This window comes from Pan paniscus, chromosome 2, assembly GCF_029289425.2.
Source record: "Pan paniscus chromosome 2, NHGRI_mPanPan1-v2.0_pri, whole genome shotgun sequence".
NCBI classification, from domain to species: Eukaryota; Metazoa; Chordata; class Mammalia; order Primates; family Hominidae; genus Pan; species Pan paniscus.
Genome location: NC_085926.1, coordinates 48894102 through 48918415, shown reverse-complemented (window position 1 = coordinate 48918415; position 24314 = coordinate 48894102). Strand labels below are relative to the sequence as shown.

Genomic DNA, 24314 nt, shown 5'->3' with positions numbered 1-24314 from the left:
CCCAGATGATAAATGAGATCAGCCAAATCTCACACTCTAAGGGTCCTATTTCTCTGCAGTTTATCTCATTTCTTAAAAATAAAGGTTTTGGCCAGGCGCCCCCGTAATCCCAGCACTTTGGGAGGCCAAGGCAGGCAGGTCACCTGAAGTCTGGAGTTCAAGACCAGCCTGGCCAACATGGTGAAACCCCACCTCTACTAAAAATACAAAAATTAGCCAGGTGTGGTGGCAGGCGCCTGTAGTCCCAGCTACTCAGGAGGCTGAGGCAGGAGAATTGCTTGAACCTGGGAAGCAGAGGTTGCAGTGAGCTGAGATCACGCCACTGCACTCCAGCCTGGGGGACGAGCAACACTCTGTCTCAAAAAATTAAATAAATAAATAAATGGGTTTCTTTTGTTTTTATGTAGTTGGTTTTCTTTTTTTTTTTTTGGTCTAAAGACCCAGTGGGGACAGGGATGACTAGTCTATATACAGCTGTTTTATTAATTCCCCCATTTGCAGCACACTTATCTCTTCCAACATTCATCAGTCAGATCAGAGTCCACGGTCTTTTCAAAATTTAGATAAACTGGCTTACATTTTGTAATGATGTCCCCAGACAACACCCCACTCCAACCCATTCTGTTTGTTACTATTAGTTTACAACATGCATGTGCCTTTACTTTCATTTTCATAGTATTTAAAAATGGAAGGGCACTCCCAAATTTACTTTATCCCCTTTAATAATCTCTCTCCTCCTGCTCTCTCTGGTCCTCCAGACAACTGTTGATTTACTTTCCTTTATGATGGATTAGTTTGCATTTTCTAGAATTTTATATGACTGACATATAAAGTTTTTATGTTTCTCCCCTTTGGGTTTCTTCATGTGGCTTTTTTTTTTTTGAGGTTTATCAATGATGCTTATATAAGTAGCTCATTCTTTCATACTGCTGAGAAGTATGCAGTTCTACGGGTATGCCACTGTTTGTTTAGTGAGCTGCTTCTAGTTTTTGGCCATTGCAAATAAAACTACCACAGACATCTGAATACCAAAACAAACAGAAGAAGCAGAGGTGGGGCAAAGGCATGTGCAGCCAACCATCTTGAAGTAGCAGTGTTAATAAATTTGCAAAAGAAAATTTGGTGTATTCTACTACAGTATCATAAAATTCAAAACTTTTAAACCACATTGTATTTATGACTAAAGATGCCATCAGTCATCTCTACATCATCAAAAAGGACAGCCTGGCCAACATGGTGAAACCCCATTTCTCATCATCAAAAAGGACACAGAACCCACTTTTTTTTTTTTTTTTTTTTTTTTTTTTTTGAGACGGAGTCTGGCTCTGTCGCCCAGGCTGGAGTGCAGTGGCGCAATCTCAGCTCACTGCAAGCTCCGCCTCCCAGGTTCACGCCATTCTCCTGCCTCAGCCTCCGGAGTAGCTGGGACTACAGGCGCCCGCCACTACGACCAGCTAATTTTTTGTATTTTTAGTAGAGATGGCGTTTCATTGTGTTGGCCAGGATGATCTTGATCTCCTGATCTCATGATCCACCCGCCCTGGCCTCCCAAAGTGCTGGGATTACACGTGTGAGCCACCGCGCCTGGCCAGGTTTACACCATCTTTATTTGGAGGTCAGCTGGCTTCATGAAAAAGTCCTTTGAAGAGAATGTCTTCTGTTTACAAATTGAAGCACACAGAAGTAGAGGTTTGGAGTTAAATTTTCAACTGTGCATTTATTGGCCTGGGCTTAGACATATTAAAAAGCAACACTTACTGAGAACATAACATAACCAGACATTTCTGCCAGGTGCTGTTAGGTAAAGAAAAAATATGGACCTCTATCTCAAAGAGTTTATATCCTAGTTTACAACTAATTGGCAAACACTGTAAGCACACACCAAGAAGAAGCACAGTGGTACAGAGGCAAGAGTGACAGACTCTGTCTGGGGATCAGGGAGGGATTCATGTAAACAAGGGGTAGAGGGTCAATCCTCTATTTCCGGGTTGGTGGATGGTGGTACCAACAATTAAGATAGAGAATCCAGGAAACCAAGCTTGACGGCATTAGAAAGATTTCTTGTAAAAAGAGGCAAGGTTATCTACAGACTCCTGGAAAGGATGGTGACAGAATTGAAGAGACTGTTAGCTCACCAGGAAAAGAAACTGCTAGTCAAAGAGAATAACTTTTCCAGATAGAGACCACACTTTGTTCACAATTATAAGAACAGCTCTGTTTTCCTTTTAAAATCTCCAAACAAACCCCTTGCTCATCCTGCCTATATTTTTCTCTATTTATGATCAATAACATGGTCATCACTGTGAAATCATTCATGTTTTTTTTTTTTGAGACGGAGTCTCGCTGTGTTGCCCAGGCTGGAGTGCAGTGGTGCCATCTTGGCTCACCGCAAGCTCCACCTCCCGGGTTCACGCCATTCTCCTGCCTCAGCCTCCCGAGTAGCTGGGACTATAGGCGCCTGCCACCATGCCCGGCTAATTTTTTGTACTTTTAGTACAGACAGGGTTTCACCATGTTAGCCAGATGGTCTCGATCTCCTGACCTCGTGATCCGCCCGCCTTGGCCTCTCAAAATGCTGGGATTACAGGCATGAGCCACAGCGCCCGGCCTGTTTTTGTTTTTTTGAGACAGAGTCTCGCTCTGTTGCCAAGGCTGGAGTGCAGTGGTGCAATCTTGGCTCACTGCAACCTCCGCTTCCCAGGTTCAAGCGATTCTCGTGCCTCAGCCTCCCAAGTAGCTGGAACTACAGGCATGCACCACCATGCCCAGCTAATTTTTGTATATTTAGTAGAGACAGGGTTTCACCATGTTAGCTAGCTGGTCTTGAACTCCTGACCTCAGGTGATCCGCCTGCCTTGGCCTCCCAAAGTACTGGGAATACAGGCATGAGCCACCATGCCCGGTGGAAATCATTCATGTTTATAAAGATTTAAACTTTATAAAAGTTTAAAGTTTAGATAGAAAAGGAACTTCATGTTTGACAGTTGATGTCAGTTTAAGAAATAGAGGGCAGATACATTTCAGGAGGAGCAAAATGCTCCTCATTCTGCACCTTTTTCAAATCTTTCCTACAATTCTTCCCTCTTTGGGGAAGACAAATCTAATCCTTCAAATTTTTCCTAGAGCAGCAAGGGCAAAGAAAAAAAAAAGATAATTAGATTGGAGCAAGGCAAAATTAAAGTACGGAGGTGTCTCAATAACAAGAACCCCCAAAACAAGTAAACACTAAGTAGTGCTATTAACATAGGCATAAGACCAAACATTGCAGTCAACCACAAATACAGGTACAGACAAGCTATTATTTCCCTGTATCTTTTTCCCGGCTCCAATTCAAAGTTCATTTTGTGTTGTTTTTACTTTTCTTTTGGTGGGTCCCAGGAGAAGAGAACCAGAGGCTCTAGGGGAAGGTAAAATAATCCAAAGTATATGACCCAATATCATACGCACACTCAGAGGCACCAGTCAGCAATACATTGCCCAGAACCATCCTCAATGTGTAGGCTCCTACCCTATGATTCAAGACACACAACCCTGAGAATGTGTTTTAAGGAATCAAGACAAATAACACTCCCATCCTTCCACTTTTGCCCCGCTTCTACCATGACCAAGCAAAATCGATTTGAACATTCATGTTCCAGGCACTTTATCTGCATTATCATCACATTTAATGTTGTGAAGGAGGTGTTATCATTATTTTACAGATGAGGAAACTCAAGCATAGAGATGCTGACAGACTTATCTGAGGTCATATTATATTAAATGGAAAAAATGGGACTGCAACCCAATCATCTGACCACTAGCCCAGACTCTGGACAAGGCCCAACAGACATAAAAGTCATATCCATAAAGACATTCACAACAATGTAACCAGTCCCCCAACAACTGTAATACATAGGTACTCACTTAAATGCCCAATGCAGAAAGCTTAAGCAAATTACAGTTCAAAAACAAGATGGCATGCTACACAGCCATTTAAAGTATTTATGAGGACAAAGTAAAAATGGGGAAATGTTTGAAATATACATGAAAAAAGCAGAATGCATAAAATACATATATCTACTGATTATTATAATGCAATGTCTACCAGGGCAGAGATTTTTGTCTGTTTTGTTCACAGTTATTTTTCCTGTTATGTGCCTGGCACAGGAACATAACAGGAGGTGTAGTAGGTTCTCAATAAATACCCAATATTGGTTGAATGAAATACTGAACAATAATGCTATGTATGAATATGGACAAGAGCTGAAGGATGATAAGCAAGAAAGAAAACTTATTTTAGGTTAATGAAAACATGAATGATATTATTTTCTTAAATACTGTATTAACATCTTGACAAAAAAATTTATAAACTCAAGATTAAAATATAAATGTCACAAAAAACAAACAAACACAAATACCGTATCACCCCTTGATTACACATGACTTCCATGGTTCCTGAGGTAGACAGAAAGCACAACAAAAAGACTAGAATGAAAGCTGGCCTTGAATCTGATGAAGAGCTTCTTTTCTGGAAGATGATGAGCATGTTTTGTATGGTATCAGGTACACAGCGATGACAATAACTTTTCTAAGCTGGCAAGACAAGGACAACTTTGCACCATTTGTATTTAGGCCATTCTCAATGTCACTCTGGACATTTCTCATCGCCTTTTAAAAATGAATTTACACATCAGTAAACACACCTCAGACTTCCGGACTAAAACACTGTGAAACATGTTAACAAACCTATTAACGGCCAGCTATTTGAAACGCAGGAATTTAACCTAAGTTCTACTTAGATAGAGGCATGCAAAGACAGCTCACATCAGATCACAAAAATAGAAATCAGAGGGCTGCTCAGCACACAAACACTCAGTGTAACCAGGCCCAGCTTGAAGATACTTTCCCATGAGTAGTAGCAACAATAATAACAACAACAACAAAAAACCATTATTGGTCAATTAATGACTGTAAGTAAATAAAAATAGAATGATCTTAAAATTCAGCTATATCAGAATAAAAGAAAATCGATTTAATAATTAAAGTTTTCACCAGATACTTGTTATCTTTTAACTTGGCATTATATAAGTATTTAGTACCAATTAAGAAAATGGCTAAAATAATGTATTTTGTTGTTATGAACACCAATTGATCATGTTACAAGTGAAAAAGGCAAAAAAGCCAGGTTGTTTTGAACGCAGGACTATAAAGACTTTGGCACTTAAGAGTCAGAAGCCCTGACAACTCATTACTATTCATCTACAGAGGGGAAAAATTATCCACAGCAGAATCTTAGAGAGATTTTCCAGTCACATTTTGCTAAAGAGCAAACACCAGATTTTTTAAAAAATTCACAAAAGAGTATGGCAGAAATAGAGTGTTCTAGGAAATATTTTCATAGCTTTACTGCAGTTAATACAGCAACTCATAAAGCAAGAAGAAATGTAGTAAAAACACTTGTGATAATTGGCATATTTCTCCAATCCTATCTTGGGAACAGGCTTAAAAAGTGAGCAATAGGGACAGGCGCGGTGGCTCACACCTGTAATCCCAGCACGCTGGGAGGCTGAGGCGGGTGGATCATGAAGTCAGGAGATTGAGACCATCCTGGCAAACAAGGTGAAAGCCCGTCTCTACTAAAAATACAAAAAAATTTAGCCGGGTGTGGTGGCGGGCACCTGGAGTCCCAGCTACTTGGGAGGCTGAGGCAGGAGAATGGTGTGAACCCGGTAGGCGGAGCTTGCAGTGAACCGAGATCGTGCCACTGCACTCCAGCCTGGGTGACACAGCGAGAGTCCGTCTCAACTAAAAAAAAAAAAAAAAAAAAGTGAGCAATATACTTCACTATGCCACACATGTGCTGAATAAGTTTTAAAAATCTATTTAAATACCTATTTAAAATCCTAGGCTCAGTGCGGTGGCTCACGCCTGTAACCCCAGCACTTTGGGAGGCTGAAGTGGGTGGATCGTCTGAACTCTGGAGTTTGAGACCAGCCTGGGTAACATGGCGAAACCCCGTCTCTACCAAAAACACACACACACACACACACACACACACACACACCCGGGCATGTGGTGCACACCTGCGGACACACACACACACACACCCGGGCATGTGGTGCGCACCTGTGGTCCCAGCTATTTGGGAGGCTGAAGTAGGAGGATTGTTTGAGCCTGGGAGTTGGAGGCTGCAGTTAGCCAACCTCGTGCCACTGCACTCCAACCTGAGTGCCAGAGTGAGGCGCTGTCTCAAAAACAAAAAATCCTATTAAAAACCTATTCCTATAGTTTACAAAACCTATTCCTTTCCACCAACAGTAAAGATGCTTGAGGCTACAATCATAATATTCCTTTCTACCTATACATCTTTGACCCTCATTCCAGCCCAGAAGATAACCCTCCCACTCCCATGCCCATTGCCCTGTGGAGCCAGGACTTCTATAACCTGCATTGCCCTTCTACACCACCTTCAAGGTCCTCTGGCCTCAACACAAAGCTCAGGTAGCTCACTACACCTCCTGGACTAGATCTAGCTCAAAGTGGCCTATTTCTTTCCCCTCCTGAAGCAATGGGATGGGTCCCCGAACAACATTCACTTCTCCTGCCCACACTCTTAACATGATGCTAAGATGAGGGCACTAGGAGAAAAAGACTCTTGACCCATCACAAACCAAAGCCAGCTCCACAGTCATGATCCTGCCTGGGCTTTGTCTGGGGCTCTGGCTGAGCCTCTTCCTGAGCAGCTTGTCAGCAAATATCTCAAGAGTTCCATGGAATGGTAATTAAAAGGACTCACTGAATAACTGAAAAAAATTATTGGCTAACTACTGCACATTTTGTAATAAAAATGCTTATGGTTACAAGAAGGACCTCTTTCATCTATAAAGACAAAATAATCTTTGTATAAGTCTCATATAAAAATACACTGTAGAAAAAGGTAACTTTCTTTTCTTTAAAGACTCATACATGATCACTAAAATTACTTATTCCCCAGAGATCCCCTCCTCCTACAACACAACACCTCACTTGGCAATCATTTCATCTCATTTGACTATTCCATTTGTGATTTGTGTAGGATAGTTCATTCTCAAATAATGCTTCTGTTTTGCCACTATTTGAAAGCCAGCAGCTTCCCCACCACACTAACAGATAAGCATTTTCTCTGCTCTCTATCTTGAGCCCTTGATCTGATTTTCTGGGCACCTTCCTCTCTCAATAATGACTTTACTCATAGACTGGTCCCAGAACATATACAGGAAGTTACCCTCTGACATCAGGGCCCTCATTAAACTAAAAGCTCAGTGTCCCAGACAATTGTGATTTTTCTTTTTCTTTTTTAGACAGAGTCTTGCTCTGTCACCCAGGCTGGAGTGCAGTGACACGATCTCAGCTCACTGCAAGCTCCGCCTCCTGGGTTCACGCCATTCTCCTGCCTCAGCCTCCTGAGTAGCTGGGACTACAGGTGCCCACCACCACGCCTGGCTAATTTTTTGTATTTTTAGTAAAGACAGGGTTTTCACTGTGTTAGCCAGGGCTCTCCTGACCTCGTGATCCACCCGCCTTGGCCTCCCAAAGTACTGGGATTACAGGCGTGAGCCACCGCACCCGGCTGAAAATTGTGATTTTTCTACTTAAGACACTTTACTCAGCTAACTCAGGAGGCTGAGGCAGGAGGATCACTTGAGGCCAGGAGTTTGAGATCAGCCTGGGCAACATAGTGAGATCCTGTATCTTAAAAAAAAATTTTTTTTGCAGCTTTTTGAGTCCACTTAAAAATTTTTTCTCTTTTTTTTTTTTTTTGAGACAGAGTCTCACTCTGTTGCCCAGGCTGGAGTGCAGTGGTGCGATCTTATCTCACTGCAACCTCTGCCCGCGGGTTCACACCCATTCTCCTAACTCAGCCTCCTGAGTAGCTGGGACCACAGGCATGTGTCACCACACCCGACTAATTTTTTGTTTGTATTTTTAGTAGAGACGGGGTTTCACCGTGTTAGCCAGGATGATCTTGATCTCCTGACCTCGTGATCCACCTGCCTCGGCCTCCCAAAGTGCTGGGATTACAGGCGTGAGCCACTGCGCCTGGCCAAAATAAATTTTTGTTTAATTAGTTGCACGCACCTGTAGCCCCAGCTACTTGGGAGGCTAAGATGGGAGGATAGCTTGAACCCAGGAGTCTGAGGGTACAGTGAGCTATGATCATGCTACTGCACTCCAGTTGTGAGATAGGGCAAGAGCTCATCTCTAAAAAAAATTTTTTTTTAATAATAATTTTTAAAAAGAGACTTCAAATCCCAAATGGCAGTAAAAGGCTTAATTTTATGCTATACTATAAATAATCCACATGCAACTGCCTGGACACAACAAAATGAGTACACAGACATGAGAATCAAGTGAAAAATTTAAGCCACTCCTCAAACTTGGATAGTTTTTACTCATAGACTAGAATTCGTAAGGCTATAATTTTCAATTACATATACACAACATTTTCTACAAGCCACAGAACTTAAATTACGTTAAAAAATTAAATGTTTCAATATGCCACGGAATTGTGCAATCAGCACTACGACCAATGAGATATCAGTAGTGATCTGGGTGACTATCACTATCAATCACACTTTCAGAGACATGTGCAACAAGACAACCAGAGTAGCCAGAACACCATTGGGTAAACTAAGCACTTAAATTATTCCCTCTCATCCTCAAAAAATATTAATTACAAAAATAAAAACAGGCCAGGAGTGGTAGCTCATGCTTGTAAAGGAATTTGGGAGGCTGAGGTGGGAAGATGGCTTGAGGCCAGGAGTTTAAGACCTAGGCAACATAGCAAGACCCCATCTCTACCAAAAAAAAAATTTTTGTTGTTTTGAGATAAGGTCTTGCTCTGTAGCCCAAGCTGGAGTATAGTGGGGGCAATCTCAGCTCACTGCAACCTCTGCTCCCAGGCCCAAGTGATCCTCCCACCTCAGCCTCCTGAGTAGCTGGGACTACAGGAACATGCTAGCACGCTCAGCTAATTTTTGTATTTAAAATATAATTTTAAAAATATAAGTAAATAAAAACAATGCTAGCTTGTATCTTGCCTCAAAGAAAAAACTTTGTATATGATTCCTTCTCCTTTACTCTTAAGCAAGCTGCTTTTCTGTCCAGTCTCTTTGGTCAAGTTTCTGAATCACTTAAAACACCAGAGTCCCTTTAGGTACAGTCAACCCAACCAAAAGAGCCACAACCTTTTTTTGCCCAGCCCCAGAAAGTAAATGGTGTTAACATATTTCTCAGTGAAGTGCAGAAGGGAAAAAATAAACTCTGTCTTCTATCAACATCTAAATTTTTGTGGATTATTTTCCTCTTTGCTCCATTTTCTCTTTAACCCTTTCATACTGTTTCAACTCTCTTCCTTCTCTTATTTATTCCCTCATCTCTGCTACAAGTTCTTTTTGCTCTTACTCTTCTCAGTCTTAAAGGCCAGAACAATGCCCTTTCATTTCATTTCCAACAGGAAACAAAATGTATCAGGGACTAGGAAATCTAGCTCACACCCACAGCAGCAGCTGCTACTATCACCAACAATCAACAAAATCCACAAGTATCCAAGCAATTATTCAATACCTATTGTAGATGAAATAGTGTGACAAGAATGATGGAGGAGATAAGGTACAAGACAGTTATTGCTCTCCAAGAACTGACAATCTAGTTGGAGAGATCATGCCAAAATGTGTGAACAGGTAAAACATAAAGCAGTCAGAAGACTGCAGTACATAACCTAAAAAAATAAACGAGCTGTATTCTTTGGACACAGACCAAAGAAGGCATGGCCACTGTGCTCTAGGGTCTCTCAAGGAAACTCACTCAGAGAAAGCATGAGCTAGACTCTGAGGCCTCCTAAGGGCAGTAAGAGATGAGGTGGCGAAGGGAAAGCTTTCCAGGAGGCTGACCATGTATAAGAAGGAAGAATGTAAAACAGTAAATTTTATGTTACATATATTTTACCACAATTAAAAAACAAAAAAAAAAAAAAAAGGAAGGAAGGACGGACGGACGGACGGACAGGTGCTTGGGCCCCTCAGCTGTCTCTAGCAGGGCAGAAAAAGCCAGCACAGAGGCTTGACAATCTGAGAATTCCTGTGTATAGACAGGAACATCCTCATGAACTTGGTCAACTGACACTGTCCAGAGCATGGTTACACACTACATAATTCCTAATATTATTTTTTCTAACCTAACATTATGAACATATCCTTTTCTTATTTTAAATACCAACATTGTATATAACCTGACAGTATGACTAAAGCACAAGAAAACTATTGATCAACAAGGGAGAGGTGTGCATGGTGAGGAAGAGAAACCCGATTATTGTTTTCTACCAGGGAAATGCCCTCTGGAGGCAGGGGTCCAGCAGCTTTGTTATAGCCATAGCGCAGAAATCCCAAACCCAGAGGATCCATAGGTCCTCATTCTTCAGAGTTTTCTGCTCAGCACAAGAGAGGAAGTCTACAATCACTTCTAGAAATTAGTCACACAAAAAAAAAACAACTTAGCTTTCAGCTTCCAGCCAGTTGCTAATAAAGACCTGAGTATCTAAATTCAAGGTATTCGCCTTTGCCAACCATCTGGGGGAAAAAAAAATCCCTAAACTAGTAGATAAAGCAAATTTTATAGAAATCATACAAGGCACACCTTAGTTATTTCTGTTTAAGTTCCAATAAAATTTATTTGGTTGACATCATGCCAAGGTGCCCTTTTGACCTCCAATTTAATCAGAAACAAAATCCAAGTAACAATTCATGAAAAAAGATTAGTGAAAACACTAAAGAGAAATATTTCCAATTTCCCATAATGGCCAGTGTTAGAGAAGGAAACATGCTTGTTGGGAAACTGTCAAAATGATCATAAAAAATGTAAATAGGATAATAACTGGCCTAAGGTACAAGACATCCAAAGGTATGTTTTAGCTTATGTGTTAAATAAAATGCTTGCTGATGGGGTAATCAACTTTGTTCATTCTTTACAATTTCCATACTAACACCCCCTAAATCAATGAAATACAAGCTATAAGAAAGAATTATTATTAAAATCAGTACATGAAACAAATGAGCTCATTAGCCCAAAGGCAATGACTATTCAGGGCAAACCAGAGGGATCTGTATACTCTCAAGCCATTTATCAGTCACTCACAGTCGTACAGAAGATGGTGATTCTGATGCTTATTGTATCAACCTCATAAAATTCTGAAAACTCACTTCCTGAAACGTGCAAAGTTGTGCAATTCTGCCACTACACATTTCTGGTATGGTACATCTTTCTTGAATCTGTCCCACCCCTACTTTCTAATTCTTACTAATTTGGGAATCTGAGGACCTTAGACATGCATATATTAGAAAACAAAGTAAATGTAACAAAATGTCCAAATGATGTTGACATACACTTAAATTTGGTTTCAAGCTACAAGGCTATTCAATTAGTCTGGAGGAGACATTAATTAACAACAGCTCATCCTTAGATTTAACTGGGGGGGATTACACTGGAGTTTACAACACTGCTCACCTTTAGGACAGAAGCTAAGCTGGTCATGTGCTCATTGAGGGCACCCTCAGATTCCTTGTAGGTCAAGCAAGTGAACTGGTACTCCTCGGGATCAAAGGCATCAGCCCCCTGCTGCTCCACATCGCTGGCTACTCCCACGTAATAGTCCTCTATGTCCCCAGGGTCTTCATCTTCTTCTTCTTCCTCTTCCTCACAATTTGGGTCATAGTCCTCTTCATTGCTGTCAGACCCCTGGCTATTCATGTCCACTGACATCTTAGCATCCAGCCAAGTTGCAGATCAGGAAAGCAGTTGCTTTTTCCCCCTCCCCCCAAAACTACCGCTTTCTCAAATGCATTAGTATTTTTGTCTTCTAAGGGAGGAAAAAAAAAAAATAAGTGTTACTTTTTCCCCATGACAAGTTGTAACAGAAACCATTCAAGAATCAAAATGGGACAGTCCTGGCCCTAATCTCACTACAGCCTATTCCAACTCTGGTATCACATGGGGAATCTTACTATCATCCCCCTGGCCCAGGCTTATAAAAGGGAAATCCTTCCCTGGAGAGACAGAAGCAGCTGATAAATGGTAACTTCACATGAAAGGCCTGGCATGACAGGGCAAGGCTGTCTGCTCTATGTCAGAAAGTCAAATTCCAATGAACTTGTTATTCTTGCCAAAGTCCTTACGGGAGAAGCACATCCCCACAGCTGGCCGCCCAGAGGGGAGTCAACATAAAGGTTTAACTACCGAAGTTTAAAATTTTGCTTATCATGCCCCGTTAGTATTGATACAGACAGTACATAAATAGGAACACTTCCTGCTGTAATATGTAGAAAAAGAAAACCACTGTTTCACAGACATTACTTTTAGGTGTCTGAAAAATAGGTGCATAGTTGGTAAAGAAAAAAAAAACACACATAGGTGTTCAACATCCTCCTCTAGTCTGCAAAGTTGACTGATTTTTCAGGTTTAAAGAGTTCTACTGGCCGGGTGTGGTGACTCATGCCTGTAATCCCAGCACTGTGGGAGGCTAAGGCGGGTGGATCACTTGAGGTCAGGAGTTCAAGACCAGACTGGCCAACATGGCGAAACCCCATCTCTACTAAAAATACAAAATTAGCCAGGTGTGGTGATATGCACCTGTAATCCCAGCTACTCGGGAGGCTGAGGCAGGAGAATCACTTTAACCCGGGAGGCAGAGTTTACAGTGAGCCAAGATTGCGCCACTGCACTCTAGCCTGGATGACAAGAGTGAAACTCCATTGGCTGGGTGCGGTGGCTCACGCCTGTAATCCCAGAATTTTGAGAGGCTGAGATGGGTGGGTCACCTGAGGTCAGGAGTTCGAGACCAGCCTGGTTAATATGGTGAAACCCTGTCTCTACTAAAAATACAAAAAAATTAAGCAGGCGTGGTGACAGGCACCTGTAATCCCAGCTACTCGGGAGGCTAAGACAGGAGAAACGCTTGAACCCAGGAGGCAGAGGTTATAGTGAGCTGAGATTGCACCGCTGCACTCCAGCCTGGGCAATAAAAGCAAAACTCCGTCACACACACACGTGTACACACACACACACACACACACACACGAGGGAAACTCCATCTCAAAAAAGAAAAGCCCGCAAACAGCGAAATGTTACTTAATTACATATAAACGAAAAGAGAATACTAGTTGAGAAAGCGAAACAGTCACAAACCCTAACTTCAACTCACAGAAGATTGTGGCAAACACCCATTAACTTTTCTACACAACTACCATTTCAACTGATGAGCTGAAAGGAACAATATCAACTAGCGATTAAAATCTAAAACTAGGCCAGGTGCGGTGGCTCACGCCTGTAATCCCAACACTTTGGGAAGCCAAGGCGGGCGGATCACGAGGTCAGGAGATCAAGAGCATCCTGGCCAACGTGGTGAAACCCCATCTCTACTAAAAATACAAAAATTAGCTATACGTGGTGGTGCGTGCGTGTAATCCCCAGCTACTCAGGAGGCTGAGGCAGGAGAATCACTTGAACGAGGGAGTCGGAGGTTGCAGTGAGCCGAGATCCCGCCACTGTACTGCAGCCTGGCAACAGAGTGAGACTCCATCTCAAAAAAAAAAAAAAAAAAAAAATCTAAAACTAATAGAACCTTAAAGTGTAAGAGCATTTGGATTTAACGGTACATAAACAATTTATATAAACAAATCTTGATTAAATACAAAAGCAAATATAAAGTCTACTTGAAGTAGGTAATCTGTCTGAAAAAAACAACCAACCATAATCTAAAACAAAGACTGAGGTTGTGGCTCACAACTATAATCCCAGAACTTTGGAAGGCTGAGATGAGAGGATCCCTTGAGGCCAGGAGGTCAAGATCCACCTGAACAACCTAGTGAGACCATGTCTCTACAACACATTTGAAAAAAAAAAAAAAGAAATCAGCTGGGCGTGGTGGCTCATGCCTGTAATCCCAGCACTTTGGGAGGCCGAGGCAGGTGGATCACGAGGTCGGGAGATCAAGACCATCCTGGCTAACACGGTGAAACCCCGTCTCTACTAAAAATACAAAAAATTAGCCGGGCATAGTGGCAGGCGCCTGTAGTCCCAGCTACTGGGGAGGCTGAGGCAGGAGAATGGTGTGAACCCGGGAGGCGGAGCTTGCAGCGAGCTGAGATCGCGCCACTGGACTCCAGGCTGGGCGACAGAGCGAGACTCCGTCTCAAAAAAAAAAAAAAAAGAAAAGAAAAAAAATCCCGGCACTTTGGGAGACCAAGGTGGCCAGATCACCTGAGGCCAGGAGATTGAGGCCAGCCTAGCCAACATGGCAAAATCCCATCTCTACTAAAAATACAAAAATTAGGCTGGGCGCAGTGGCTCACACCTGTAATCCCAGCACTTTGGGAGGCCGAGGCAGGCAGATCACGAGGTCAGGAGATCCAGACCATCCTGGCTAACACGTGAAACCCCATCTCTACTAACAATACAAAAATTAGTTGGGCATGATGGCATGCACCTGTAATCCCAGCTACTCAGGAGGCTGAGGCAGGAGAACTGCTTGAACTCGGGAGACAGAGGTTGCAGTGAGCAGAGATTGCACCACTGCACTCCAGCCTGGGCAACAGAGCGAGACTCAATCTGAAAAAATAAAAAAATAAAAAATAAAAAATAAATTAGCTTGGCAGGGTGGTGCACACTTGCAATCCCAGCTACTTGGGAGGCTGAGGCAGGAGAATCACTTGAACTAGGGAGGAGGTTGCAGTGAGCCAAGATCATGCCACTGCACTCCAACCTGGGCAAGAGTGAGACACTGTCACACACACAAAAAATAAACAAATAAATAAAATAAGACAGGCATAGCGGTCATGCGTCTGTAGTCCTGGCTACATCAAAGAACTGCTTGGGCCTGGAAGGTCAAGGCTGCAGTGAGATCGTGCCACTGCACTCCAGCCTAGGCAACAGAGAGATTCTGTCTCCAAAAATAATAATAATAATAATAATAATAATAATAATAATAATAATAATAATTCAGGTAAATAATCTTCTACTTAAAAAAAAAAAAGGCCCACGTACAGTGGCTCACATCTGTATCAGTGGCTCACGCCTGTATCATAATCCCCACACTTTGGGAGGCTGAGGCTGGAGGATCATTCAAAACCAGGAGTTCCAAACCACCCTGGGTAACATAGTGACACTCACGTCTACCAAAAGGAAAAAGAATTTGTAACCAGTCTAAAAGACTATGGAGTCCTGAGACATAGTATCACTCTGTCACCCAGTCTGAGATATAAAAACATGATCATGGCCCACTGCAGCTTCCAACTCCTGAGCTCAACAGATCCTCCTGCCTCAGCCTCCTGAGTAACTGGGACTACAGGCATACGCCACCCCCATACCTAATTTTATTTTTTGTATAAACAGGGTTTTACTATGTTGCTCAGGCTGGTTTCAAACTCCTGGCCTCAAGCGATCCTCCTGCGTTGGCCTTACAAAACGCTGGGATTATAGGCAAGAGCCACTGTGCCCAGCCTAGAGTCACATTTTTATATAATAAAAATATCGGCGAGGCGCGGTGGCTCACACCTGTAATCCCAGCACTTTGGGAGGCCGAGGCGGGTGGATCACCTAAGGTCGGGGGTTCAAGGCGAGCCTGACCAACATGGAGAAACCCCGTCTCTACTAAAAACACAAAATTAGCTGGGCGTGGTGGCACATGCCTGTAATCCCAGCTACTCAGGAGGTTGAAGCAGGAGAATGGATTGAACCCCGGAGGCGAAGACTGCAGTGAGACAAGATTGCATCATTACACTCCAACCTGGGCAACAAGAGGGAAACTCTATCTTAAAAAAAAAAAAAAAAAAAAACTCACTATATCTAAGTTGATATGTTAACTATAAATGCTCCCATTTCTAAAAATTAAAAAAAAAAAAACCCTATTAATTGTGGGGCAATAAAAATAATGTTTGCAGTCTGATCTTTTTTTTTTTTGAGACAGAGTCTCACTCTGTCACCCTGGCTGGAATGCAGTGGCACGATCTCAGCTCACTGCAACCTCTGCCTTCCGGGTTCAAGCAATTCTCCTGCCTCAGTCTCTCAGTAGCTGGGATTACAAGCACATGCCACAATGCCCAGCTAATTTTTTTTGTATTTTTAATAGAGATGAGGTTTCACCACGTTGGACAGACTGGTCTCGAACTCCTGACCTCGTGATCCGCCCGCCTCAGCCTCCCAAAGTGCTGGGATTACAGATGCAAGCCACCGTGCCTGGCCAGCAGTTTGACTTTTAACAAACTCTTCTGTATGGTAGAGCCACATAATCACAACTAAACTTAACGATGGTGTTTTTTCTTTAGGAGAAAAAGTTAATCTTTAAATTAAAGATACCTGTAATTCTTGGAGATCTCTCAGGCAGATGTCACCCAAGTATTCTACATAATATGATTTCCATCTAAAATGAAAAGAATTATATTTATATTTTTAAAGCTGGTATACTGCTTTTGCAAGTTTATTTTTTTTTTAAAGCAAAGGTATTTTAAAGGACAAGTAACAAGGGACAGAGTAACTATTAAATTAATTATCTTCTTTTAAAGTGCCAACAAAAAAAATCCATGTCATAATTATACTGACAAGAGTTACATGACCTTCTAAAAAAAGAAAGTATTCAGCTGGGTGTTGTGGCTCACGCCTGTAATCCCAGCACTTTGGGAGGCCAAGGCTGGTGGATCACCTGAGGTCAGGAGTTCGAGCACCTGTAATCCCAGCTACTCGGAAGGCTGAGGCAGGAGAATCACTCCAACCAGGGAGGCAGAGGTTGCAGTGAGGTGAGATCGCGCCACTGCACTCGAGCCTGGATGACAAGAAAATTCGTCTCAAAAAAAAAAAAAAAGAAAGTAATCTAAGTAAACAGGTAGCAATAATTTAATCTCAATTCTCTCTCTCAGTTTGAAAGACCAGTTCTTTTTTTTGTTTGTTTGAGACAGGGTCTCCCTCTGTCACCCAGGTTGGAGTGCAGTGTTGCCATCTCAGCTCACTGTAACCTCCACCTCACCCAGCTGAAAGCCTGCTTCTTTACTCCAGTATTTCTGTCCTTCAGATTCTCAACTACCACAATTTCAATCCTAAATGTTATGTAGATGTTGACCAAGCAAATTGTAACTGACTTAAAATTTAACTTTTACTACAAAATCACCTCCACTGTGGTAATCTAACACAGAATAATGCTAATATTTCAGATCTCACTTTACTCATGCTGTCGTGGCTCATTTATGTCACATTACTCATAAATGTCATGGCGGTGCATGCCTGCAGTCCCAGCTACTTGGGAGGCTGAGGTGGGAGGATCTCTTGAGCACAGGAGGTTGAGGCTGCAGTGAGCCAAGATCACGCCACTACACTCCAGTCTAGGCGACAGAGTGAGACCCTGTCTTCAAAAAAAAAAAAAGAAAGAAAAATTCCAGGACCACGTGTGGTGGCTCATGCCAGTAATCCCAGCACTTTGGTTTGGGAGGCCAAGGTGGGTGGACGGCTTCAGCTAAGGAGTTCAAAACAAGCCTGGGCAACATGGTGAAACCTCACTGCTACAAAAAACACAAAAATTAGCCAGGAATGGTGGCGCATACCTGTAATCCCAGCTACTCGGGAGGCTAAGGCAGGAGAATTGCTTGATCTGGGAGATGGAGGCTGCAGTGAACCGAGACTGCACCACTGCACTCCAGCCTGGGCAACACAGTGAGACTCCGTGTCAAAAAAAAAAAAAAAGAAATTGCCCACAGGCTTCTCACCAACCAAATATATAGGTGGGGAAAACTCCAGGCTCCTCCAAAAAAAAAAGAGAGAGAACTCCATTTCATACTAAATGTTCTAGGTGCAGATTTAAATGAAAATTTAATTTTTAATCATCTCAAAGTTAAATATCCAAATTCTACTTGAAAAAGTGGGCCGGGCACGATGGCTCACGCCTGTGATCCCAACACTTTGGGAGGCTAAGGTGGCAGATCACAAGGTCAAGAGTTCGAGACCAGCCTAATCAACATGATGAAATCCTGTCTCTACTAAAAATACAAAAATTAGCTGGGCGTGGTAGCATGCGCCTATAATTCCAGCTACTCAGGAGGCTGAGGCAGGAGAATCGCTTGAACCCAGGAGGCGGAGGCTGCAGTGAGCCGAGATCGCGCCACTGCACTCCAGCCTGAGCGACAGAGCGGGACTCATAAATAAAAATAAATAAATAAATGAAAGAAAGAAAAAGTGCTGATCTTGTTCCAAGGGGACAATATTTCTTTTTTTTTTTTTTTTTTTTTGAGAGTCTTGCTGGAGTGCAGTGGCGCGATCTCGGCTCACTGGACTACAGGCGCCCGCCACCACGCCTGGCTAATTTTTTGTATTTTTAGTAGAGATGGGGTTTCACCGTGTTAGCCAGGATGGTCTCGATCTCCCGACCTCGTGATCCGCCCGCCTCGGCCTCCCAAAGTGAGGAGGATTATTTGAGTCCAGGAGATTGCAGTGAGCCACGATCACGCCACTGCCCTCCAACCAGCCTGGGTGACAAAGTGAGGCCCTGTCTCTAAAAAAAATTTTTTAAAGGTCATGCACAGTGGCTCACGCCTGTAATCCCAGCACTTTAGGAGGTCAAACTGGGAGGATCGCTTGAGCCCAGCAGTTCAAGACCAGCTTAGGCAACCTATTAAGATCACGTATCCACAAAAAATTTTACAAATTAGCCAGGTGTGGTGGTACGTGCCTGTGGTCCCAGCTACTTAGGAGGCTAAGAAAGGAGGATCACTTGAGCCCAGAAAGTCGGGGCTGCAGTTAGCTGTGATCGCCGCCACTGCACTCCAGCCTGGTGACAGCAACTTTGTCCCGCCCACCAAAAAAAAAAAAAAAAAAAAAAAATTCCTCCAGAGCCAAAGTCACATGTTCAGGGGACCTAACAACCAACCATCCGGGGCTTGCCCACCACGCACAGAACACGTAAGTTTTAGTGAGTCTGAAGACGTTTACTCCAGATATGATCACTAGCGCTGAATTCAGGTCATTTACTAACTACACCTCCGAAGAAAAACGACTTGGCACAAAACTAGAAATCAGCAATTTCGTTTCAAAATCCTACACTTTGTATCTGTCTTTTCTAATACGGTGACCACTAGCCACATGTGGTTAAATTTAATTACACTTAAAAAGTAAGTAAAATTTAAAATTTAGTTTCTCAGGTGCACTAGCCTACAGGTCAAATGCTTAACGGCCACGTGTGGCTAGTAGCTACCATGCTGAACAGCAAAGGTAAAGAACATGTCGCTATGACAGAAAGTTCTATGGGACCTGGCAATGAACAGTACTAAGGAGAAGTCATCCAAGAACGCGGCTGCCCAACCAGCTTCTGGCGAGGCGGCGGCACAGCTCCGGGGCCGCACATCCCTAGAGGCGCCGCGGGCTCCGGGATATTCGCGCGGACGCGGAGCCCGCGAGCTGGGGATACCCTCCACAGGCGGGCGTTAAACCGCGCGGGCAGCGCTGCGAGAGCTCCCAAAGATGACTCGAGTGGTGAGCCCCGAGGCGGCGCGTTTCCCCGCCGCGCCAGACAGGGAGAGAGGGCCTAGATGTGCCGGCGCCGGTTGGTCAGAGGCGGTGGCCTCTGACCTTTCCGAGAGCTGAGAAGGCGGCGGGAGGAAAAAAGGCAGACACACGCTGGTCGCCCGGCCGCTACGGCGGGTAATGCTCGGACAACGTACCGGCGACGGGGAGCGCCCGGGCCTCCCGGGCGACGGCGAAGGCGGAGTCCCGGCCCGGCCAGGGAGGCGCGCGGAGAGGCCCCCCCAGCGGCCCGCCAAGGTAAACAAGGCCGTGACGTGCGCCGCGCACTTACCGGGAGCTGCGGCCTCGCGGCCGCTGAGCCCGAACAAGCCAGACCGGGTCAGGCCGGGTCAGAGGGACCGGATTGGGGCGAAGCGGCAGCGGAGGCGGCGGGCCGACGCCGGTCAAGCCCGCGCTGCTTCCTCCAGAAGAGTCGTCCCCACAGCTCCGGAAGTGCTTGGCGCCGTTACGTCACTTCCGGATCGGGGTCGACCCACGGTCGCTCGGGTCGCGACAGGCTCCCGGCTAGAGGGCCTGTTTAGCGCCGCCTCCTTGAAACTTAGCGCTCTGACCCAGAGTCTGACCAGGGTACGGCAGGCGCCGACCGCGTCTGGAGCCACTATTCGCCTACCAGCGTCTCCCGTCGAGATGTTTTTAACCAGCGCGTTTCTCACCGGCTTCTCATTTCACTGTTTGTACTCCGGGATCGGGCACGGAGAAGACATCCTGGCGTCAGTGGAGCAGATAACCATTGTTTCTCGGCGGCTATCTAGTCAGAGGGGAGCTGGGCCGGGAATTTCTGCCTACACCCCGAGGCGGTCGCAGGGTGGCCCCAGAGCCGCAACCACACCAGGCTTTCGCTTCCCCTGCCGAGGCCTCGTTCGCCGCGCAGTTCTCCGACTTACGGTCACCGTGCAAGATTGCATCTTAACTGCCTTGCTTGCAGTTTCTTTTCACAGTATAGGAGTTGTCATCATGACTTCCAGTTACCTTCTGGGACCGGTTGTCAAATGGTGTGGCTAGAGACGGAGGCTCACTCAGATTGTTGCTGCACCACAATGGAAATGCCAGTATGAAGCCGCTGATGTTAGGAAGGCTCCAAGTTGTGCAATTCCATAGACAACAAATCAAATCATTTCCAGCCATACTGGAGTCGCGTATATACATATTCAAGACACCTGTGCAGGCCGGGCGCGGTGGCTCAAGCCTGTAATCCCAGCACTTTGGGAGGCCGAGGCGAGTGGATCACGAGGTCAGGAGATCGAGACCATCCTGGCTAACACGGTGAAACCCCGTCTGTACTAAAAGTACAAAAAAATTAGCCGGACGTGGTGGCGGTCGCCTGTAGTCCCAGCTACTCGGGAGGCTGAGGCAGGAGAATGGCGTGAACCCGGGAGGCGGAGCTTGCAGTGAGCCGAGATGGCGCCACTGCACTCCAGCCTGGGCGACAGAGCGAGACTCCGTCTCAAAATAAAATATAATAAAATAAAATAAAAAATTAAACAAATAAAGACACCTGTGCTGGCTGGTCGCTGTGGCTCATGCCTGTAATCCCTGCACTTTGGGAAGCCGAGGTGGGAGGATCGCTTGAGCCCAAGAATTTGATGTAGTGAGACCCCCCTCCTTTCTACAAAAAAATTAAAAATTAGCTGGGCGAGGTGGCACACACCTGTGCGTCCCAGCTACTCAGGGGGCTGAGGTGATGATATAGGATCGCTTGAGCCGAGGAGGTCGAGGCTGCAGAGCGCCGAGATCGCACCACTGCAGTCCAGCATCGGTGATAGAAGGAGACCCTGTCTCACAACAACAATAACAAACCATACAATGTAGAAAGCCATTAAAAATCATGCCGCGTGGCCGGGCACCGTGGCTCACGCCTGTAATCCCAGCACGTTGGGAGGCCGGAGCCGGCAGATTACGAGGTCAGGAATTCGAGACTAGCCTGACCAGCATGGTGAAACCCTGTCTCTACTAAAAATTTACAAAATTTGCCGGGCGTGATGGTGGGCGCCTGTAGTCCCAGCTACTCGGGAGGCTGAGGCAGGAGAATTGCTTGAACTCGGCAGGCGGAGGTTGCAGCGAGCAGAGATCGCGCCACTGCACTCCAGCCTGGGCGACAGAGCGAGACTCTGTCTCAAACAACAACAACAAAAAAAAAACTTGTCGGGTGGACTGCTCTGCCTATGGAGTAGCAATTACTTTTTTTTTTTTTTTTTTTTGAGACGGAGTCTCGCTCTGTCGCCCAGGCTGGAGTGCAGTGAGAGAGCCGCTATCTCGGCTCACTTCAACCTCCGCTTCCTGGGTTCAAGTGATTCTCCTGCCTCAGTCTCCCGAGTAGCTGGGACTACAGGCGCGCACCACCGCGCCCAGCTAATTTTTTTTTTTTTTTTTTTTTTTTTGACGGAGTCTCTCTCTGTTGCCCAGGCTGGAGTGCAGTGGCGCGATCTAGGCTCACTGCAAGCTCCGCCTCCCGGGTTCACGCCATTCTCCTGCCTCAGCTTCCCGAGTAGCTGGGACTACAGACGCCCGCCACCACGCCTAATTTTTTTTGTATTTTTAGTGGAGACGGGGTTTCACCGTGTTAGCCAGGATGGTAATTTTTGTATTTTTAGTAGAGACAAGGTTTCACCATGTTGGCCAGGATGGTCTGGATCTCTTGACCCCTTGATCCGCCCACCTCGGCCTCCCAAAGTGCTGGGATTACAGGCGTGAGCCACTGCTCCTGGCCTCCTTTGTTTCTTTACTTCTCTAATAAACTTGCTTTCACTTTACCAAAAAAAATGAAATAAATCATACTGGGTGGCAGGGCATGGTGGCTCAAGCCTGTAATCCCAGCACTTTGGGAAGCCAAGGTGAGAGGATCGCTTGAGCCCAGGAGTTGGAGACCAGCCTGGGCAACATAGTGAGATTCCATGTCTACAAAAAAAAAAAAAGTTTTGGCCAGGTGTGGTGGCTCACGCCTGTAATCCCAGCACTTTGGGAGGCTGAGGCAGGTGGATCACTTGAGCCTAGGAGTTCAAGACCAGCCTGAACAACATGGTGAAACCCCGTCTCTACAAAAAATACAAGTTAGCTGGATGTGCTTATAGCTCCACCTACTTGGGAGGCTGAGGTGGGAGGATCACTTAAGACCCAGGATGTGGAGGCTGCAGTGAGCAAGAGATCGGGCTACTGCACTCCAGCCTGGGGGACAGAGCCAGAACCTGTCTTCAAAAAAAGAAAAAAAAATGCTGTACTAAGGCACCTATTGACAAGGAAAGGTTATTTGTGATATACTCAAGTGATAAGAATAGGATAGGGGCCAGGTGTGGTGGCTCACACCTGTAATCCCAGCACTTTGGGAGGTGGAGGCGGGCGGATCGCCTGAGGTCAGGAGTTCCAGACCAGCCTGACCAACATGGCAAAACCCTGTCTCTACTAAAAAATACAAAAATTAGCCAGGCATGGTGGTGCGTGCCTGTAATTCCAGCTACTTGGGAGGCTGAGGCAGGGAGAATAACTTGAACCCGGGAGGCGGAGGTTGCAGCGAGCCGAGATTGCACCACTGCACTGCAGCCTGGGCAACACAGTAGCTCTGTCTCAAAAAAGAAAAAGTAAATAAAATATGAATGCATATAAAATATACAAAGTCTCTCATGGTTTCTTTGGAACAGGAATCCAGACAAGCCACAATGGGAAGGTTTATCTCAGCTCCACAGCTGAGGGGGCCTCAGCAAGAAGACTCAAAGACTGGGGAGTGGAATCATAGGCAAAGTTGTTTACTCATACTTCTGGTGGGTGATGTCAGCTGGGGGCCTAGCTGGGGCTGTCAGCCAGAACATACACATGCATGATCTCTCCATGTGGCCTGTGCTTCCTGGTAACATGGTGGCTGGATTTGAAGGGCAAAGGTCTTTTTTTTTTTTTTTTTTTTTTTTTTGAGACAGAGTATCACTCTATCGCCCAGGCTGGAGTGCAGTGGCATGATCTCAACTCACTGCAACCTCCTGGGTTCAAGTGATTCTTGTGCCTCAGCCTCCATAGTAGCTGAGATGTCAGGATGACAGGCGTGCACCACCATGTTCAGCTGTTTTTTCTGTTTTTTTTTCTTTGAGATGGAATTTTGCTCTTGTTGCCCAGGCTGGAGTACAATGGCGCGATCTCGGCTCACCACAACCTCCGCCTCCCGGATTCAAGCAATTCTCCCCGCTCAGCCTCCCAGGTAGCTAGGATTACAGGCATGCACCACCATGCCTGGCTAATTTTGTATTTTTAGTAGAGACAGGGTTTCTCCACGTTGGCCAGGCTGGTCTTGAACTCCTGACCTCAAGCCATCTGCCTGCCTCGGCCTCCCAAAGTGCTGGGATTACAGATGTGAGCCGCCAGGCCCAGTCAATTTTTGTATTTTTAGTAGAAATGGGATTTCACTGCCAGGCGCGGTGGCTCACACCTGTAATCCCAGCACTTTGGGAGGCCGAGACGGGCAGATTGCCTGAGGTCGGCAGTTCGAAACCAGCTTGCCCAACATGGTGAAACCCCGTCTCTACTAAAAAATACAAAAATTAGCCGGGCTTGGTGGTGGGCACCTGTAATCCCAGCTACTCGGGAGGCTGAGGCAGGAGAATTGCTTGAACCTGGGAGGTGGAGGTTGCAGTGAGCCAAGATCGCGCCACTCATGCCACTGCACTCCAGCCTGGGCGACAAAGTGAGACTCTGTCTCGAGAAAAAAAAAAAGAAAAAAAAGAAAGAAATGGGGTTTCACCATGTTGGCCAGGCTGGTCTAG

At 45.1% G+C, this 24314-nt stretch overlaps 2 protein-coding genes across 9 annotated transcripts in view; one reads left to right on the top strand and one right to left on the bottom strand.

The window, feature by feature from the left end:
• Positions 1–19980, bottom strand: part of ARIH2 (ariadne RBR E3 ubiquitin protein ligase 2) — a 65958-nt gene extending 45978 nt beyond the window's left edge. The window contains exons 1-3 of one of the 8 annotated variants that reach the window (XM_055109935.1): positions 16366–16431; positions 14498–14619; positions 11521–11872 (exon numbers count right to left, since the gene is read on the bottom strand). In XM_055109935.1, the coding sequence (XP_054965910.1) occupies positions 11521–11775 (255 nt within the window). In that variant the 5' untranslated portion in view covers positions 11776–11872; positions 14498–14619; positions 16366–16431. Of the gene's footprint in view, positions 1–11520; positions 11873–14497; positions 14620–16365; positions 16432–19843 lie in introns of those variants that run through there. The other 7 variants (XM_008971685.5, XM_034956401.2, XM_063602349.1 and 4 more) reach the window with 7 other exon arrangements.
• Positions 16836–23470, top strand: LOC103786080 (ARIH2 opposite strand lncRNA). The gene has a single exon (XM_008971684.5). The coding sequence runs from the start codon at positions 19693–19695 to the stop codon at positions 20572–20574; it is 882 nt and encodes a 293-aa protein (XP_008969932.1). The 5' UTR covers positions 16836–19692; the 3' UTR covers positions 20575–23470.
• The last annotated feature ends 844 nt before the right edge of the window (positions 23471–24314 follow it).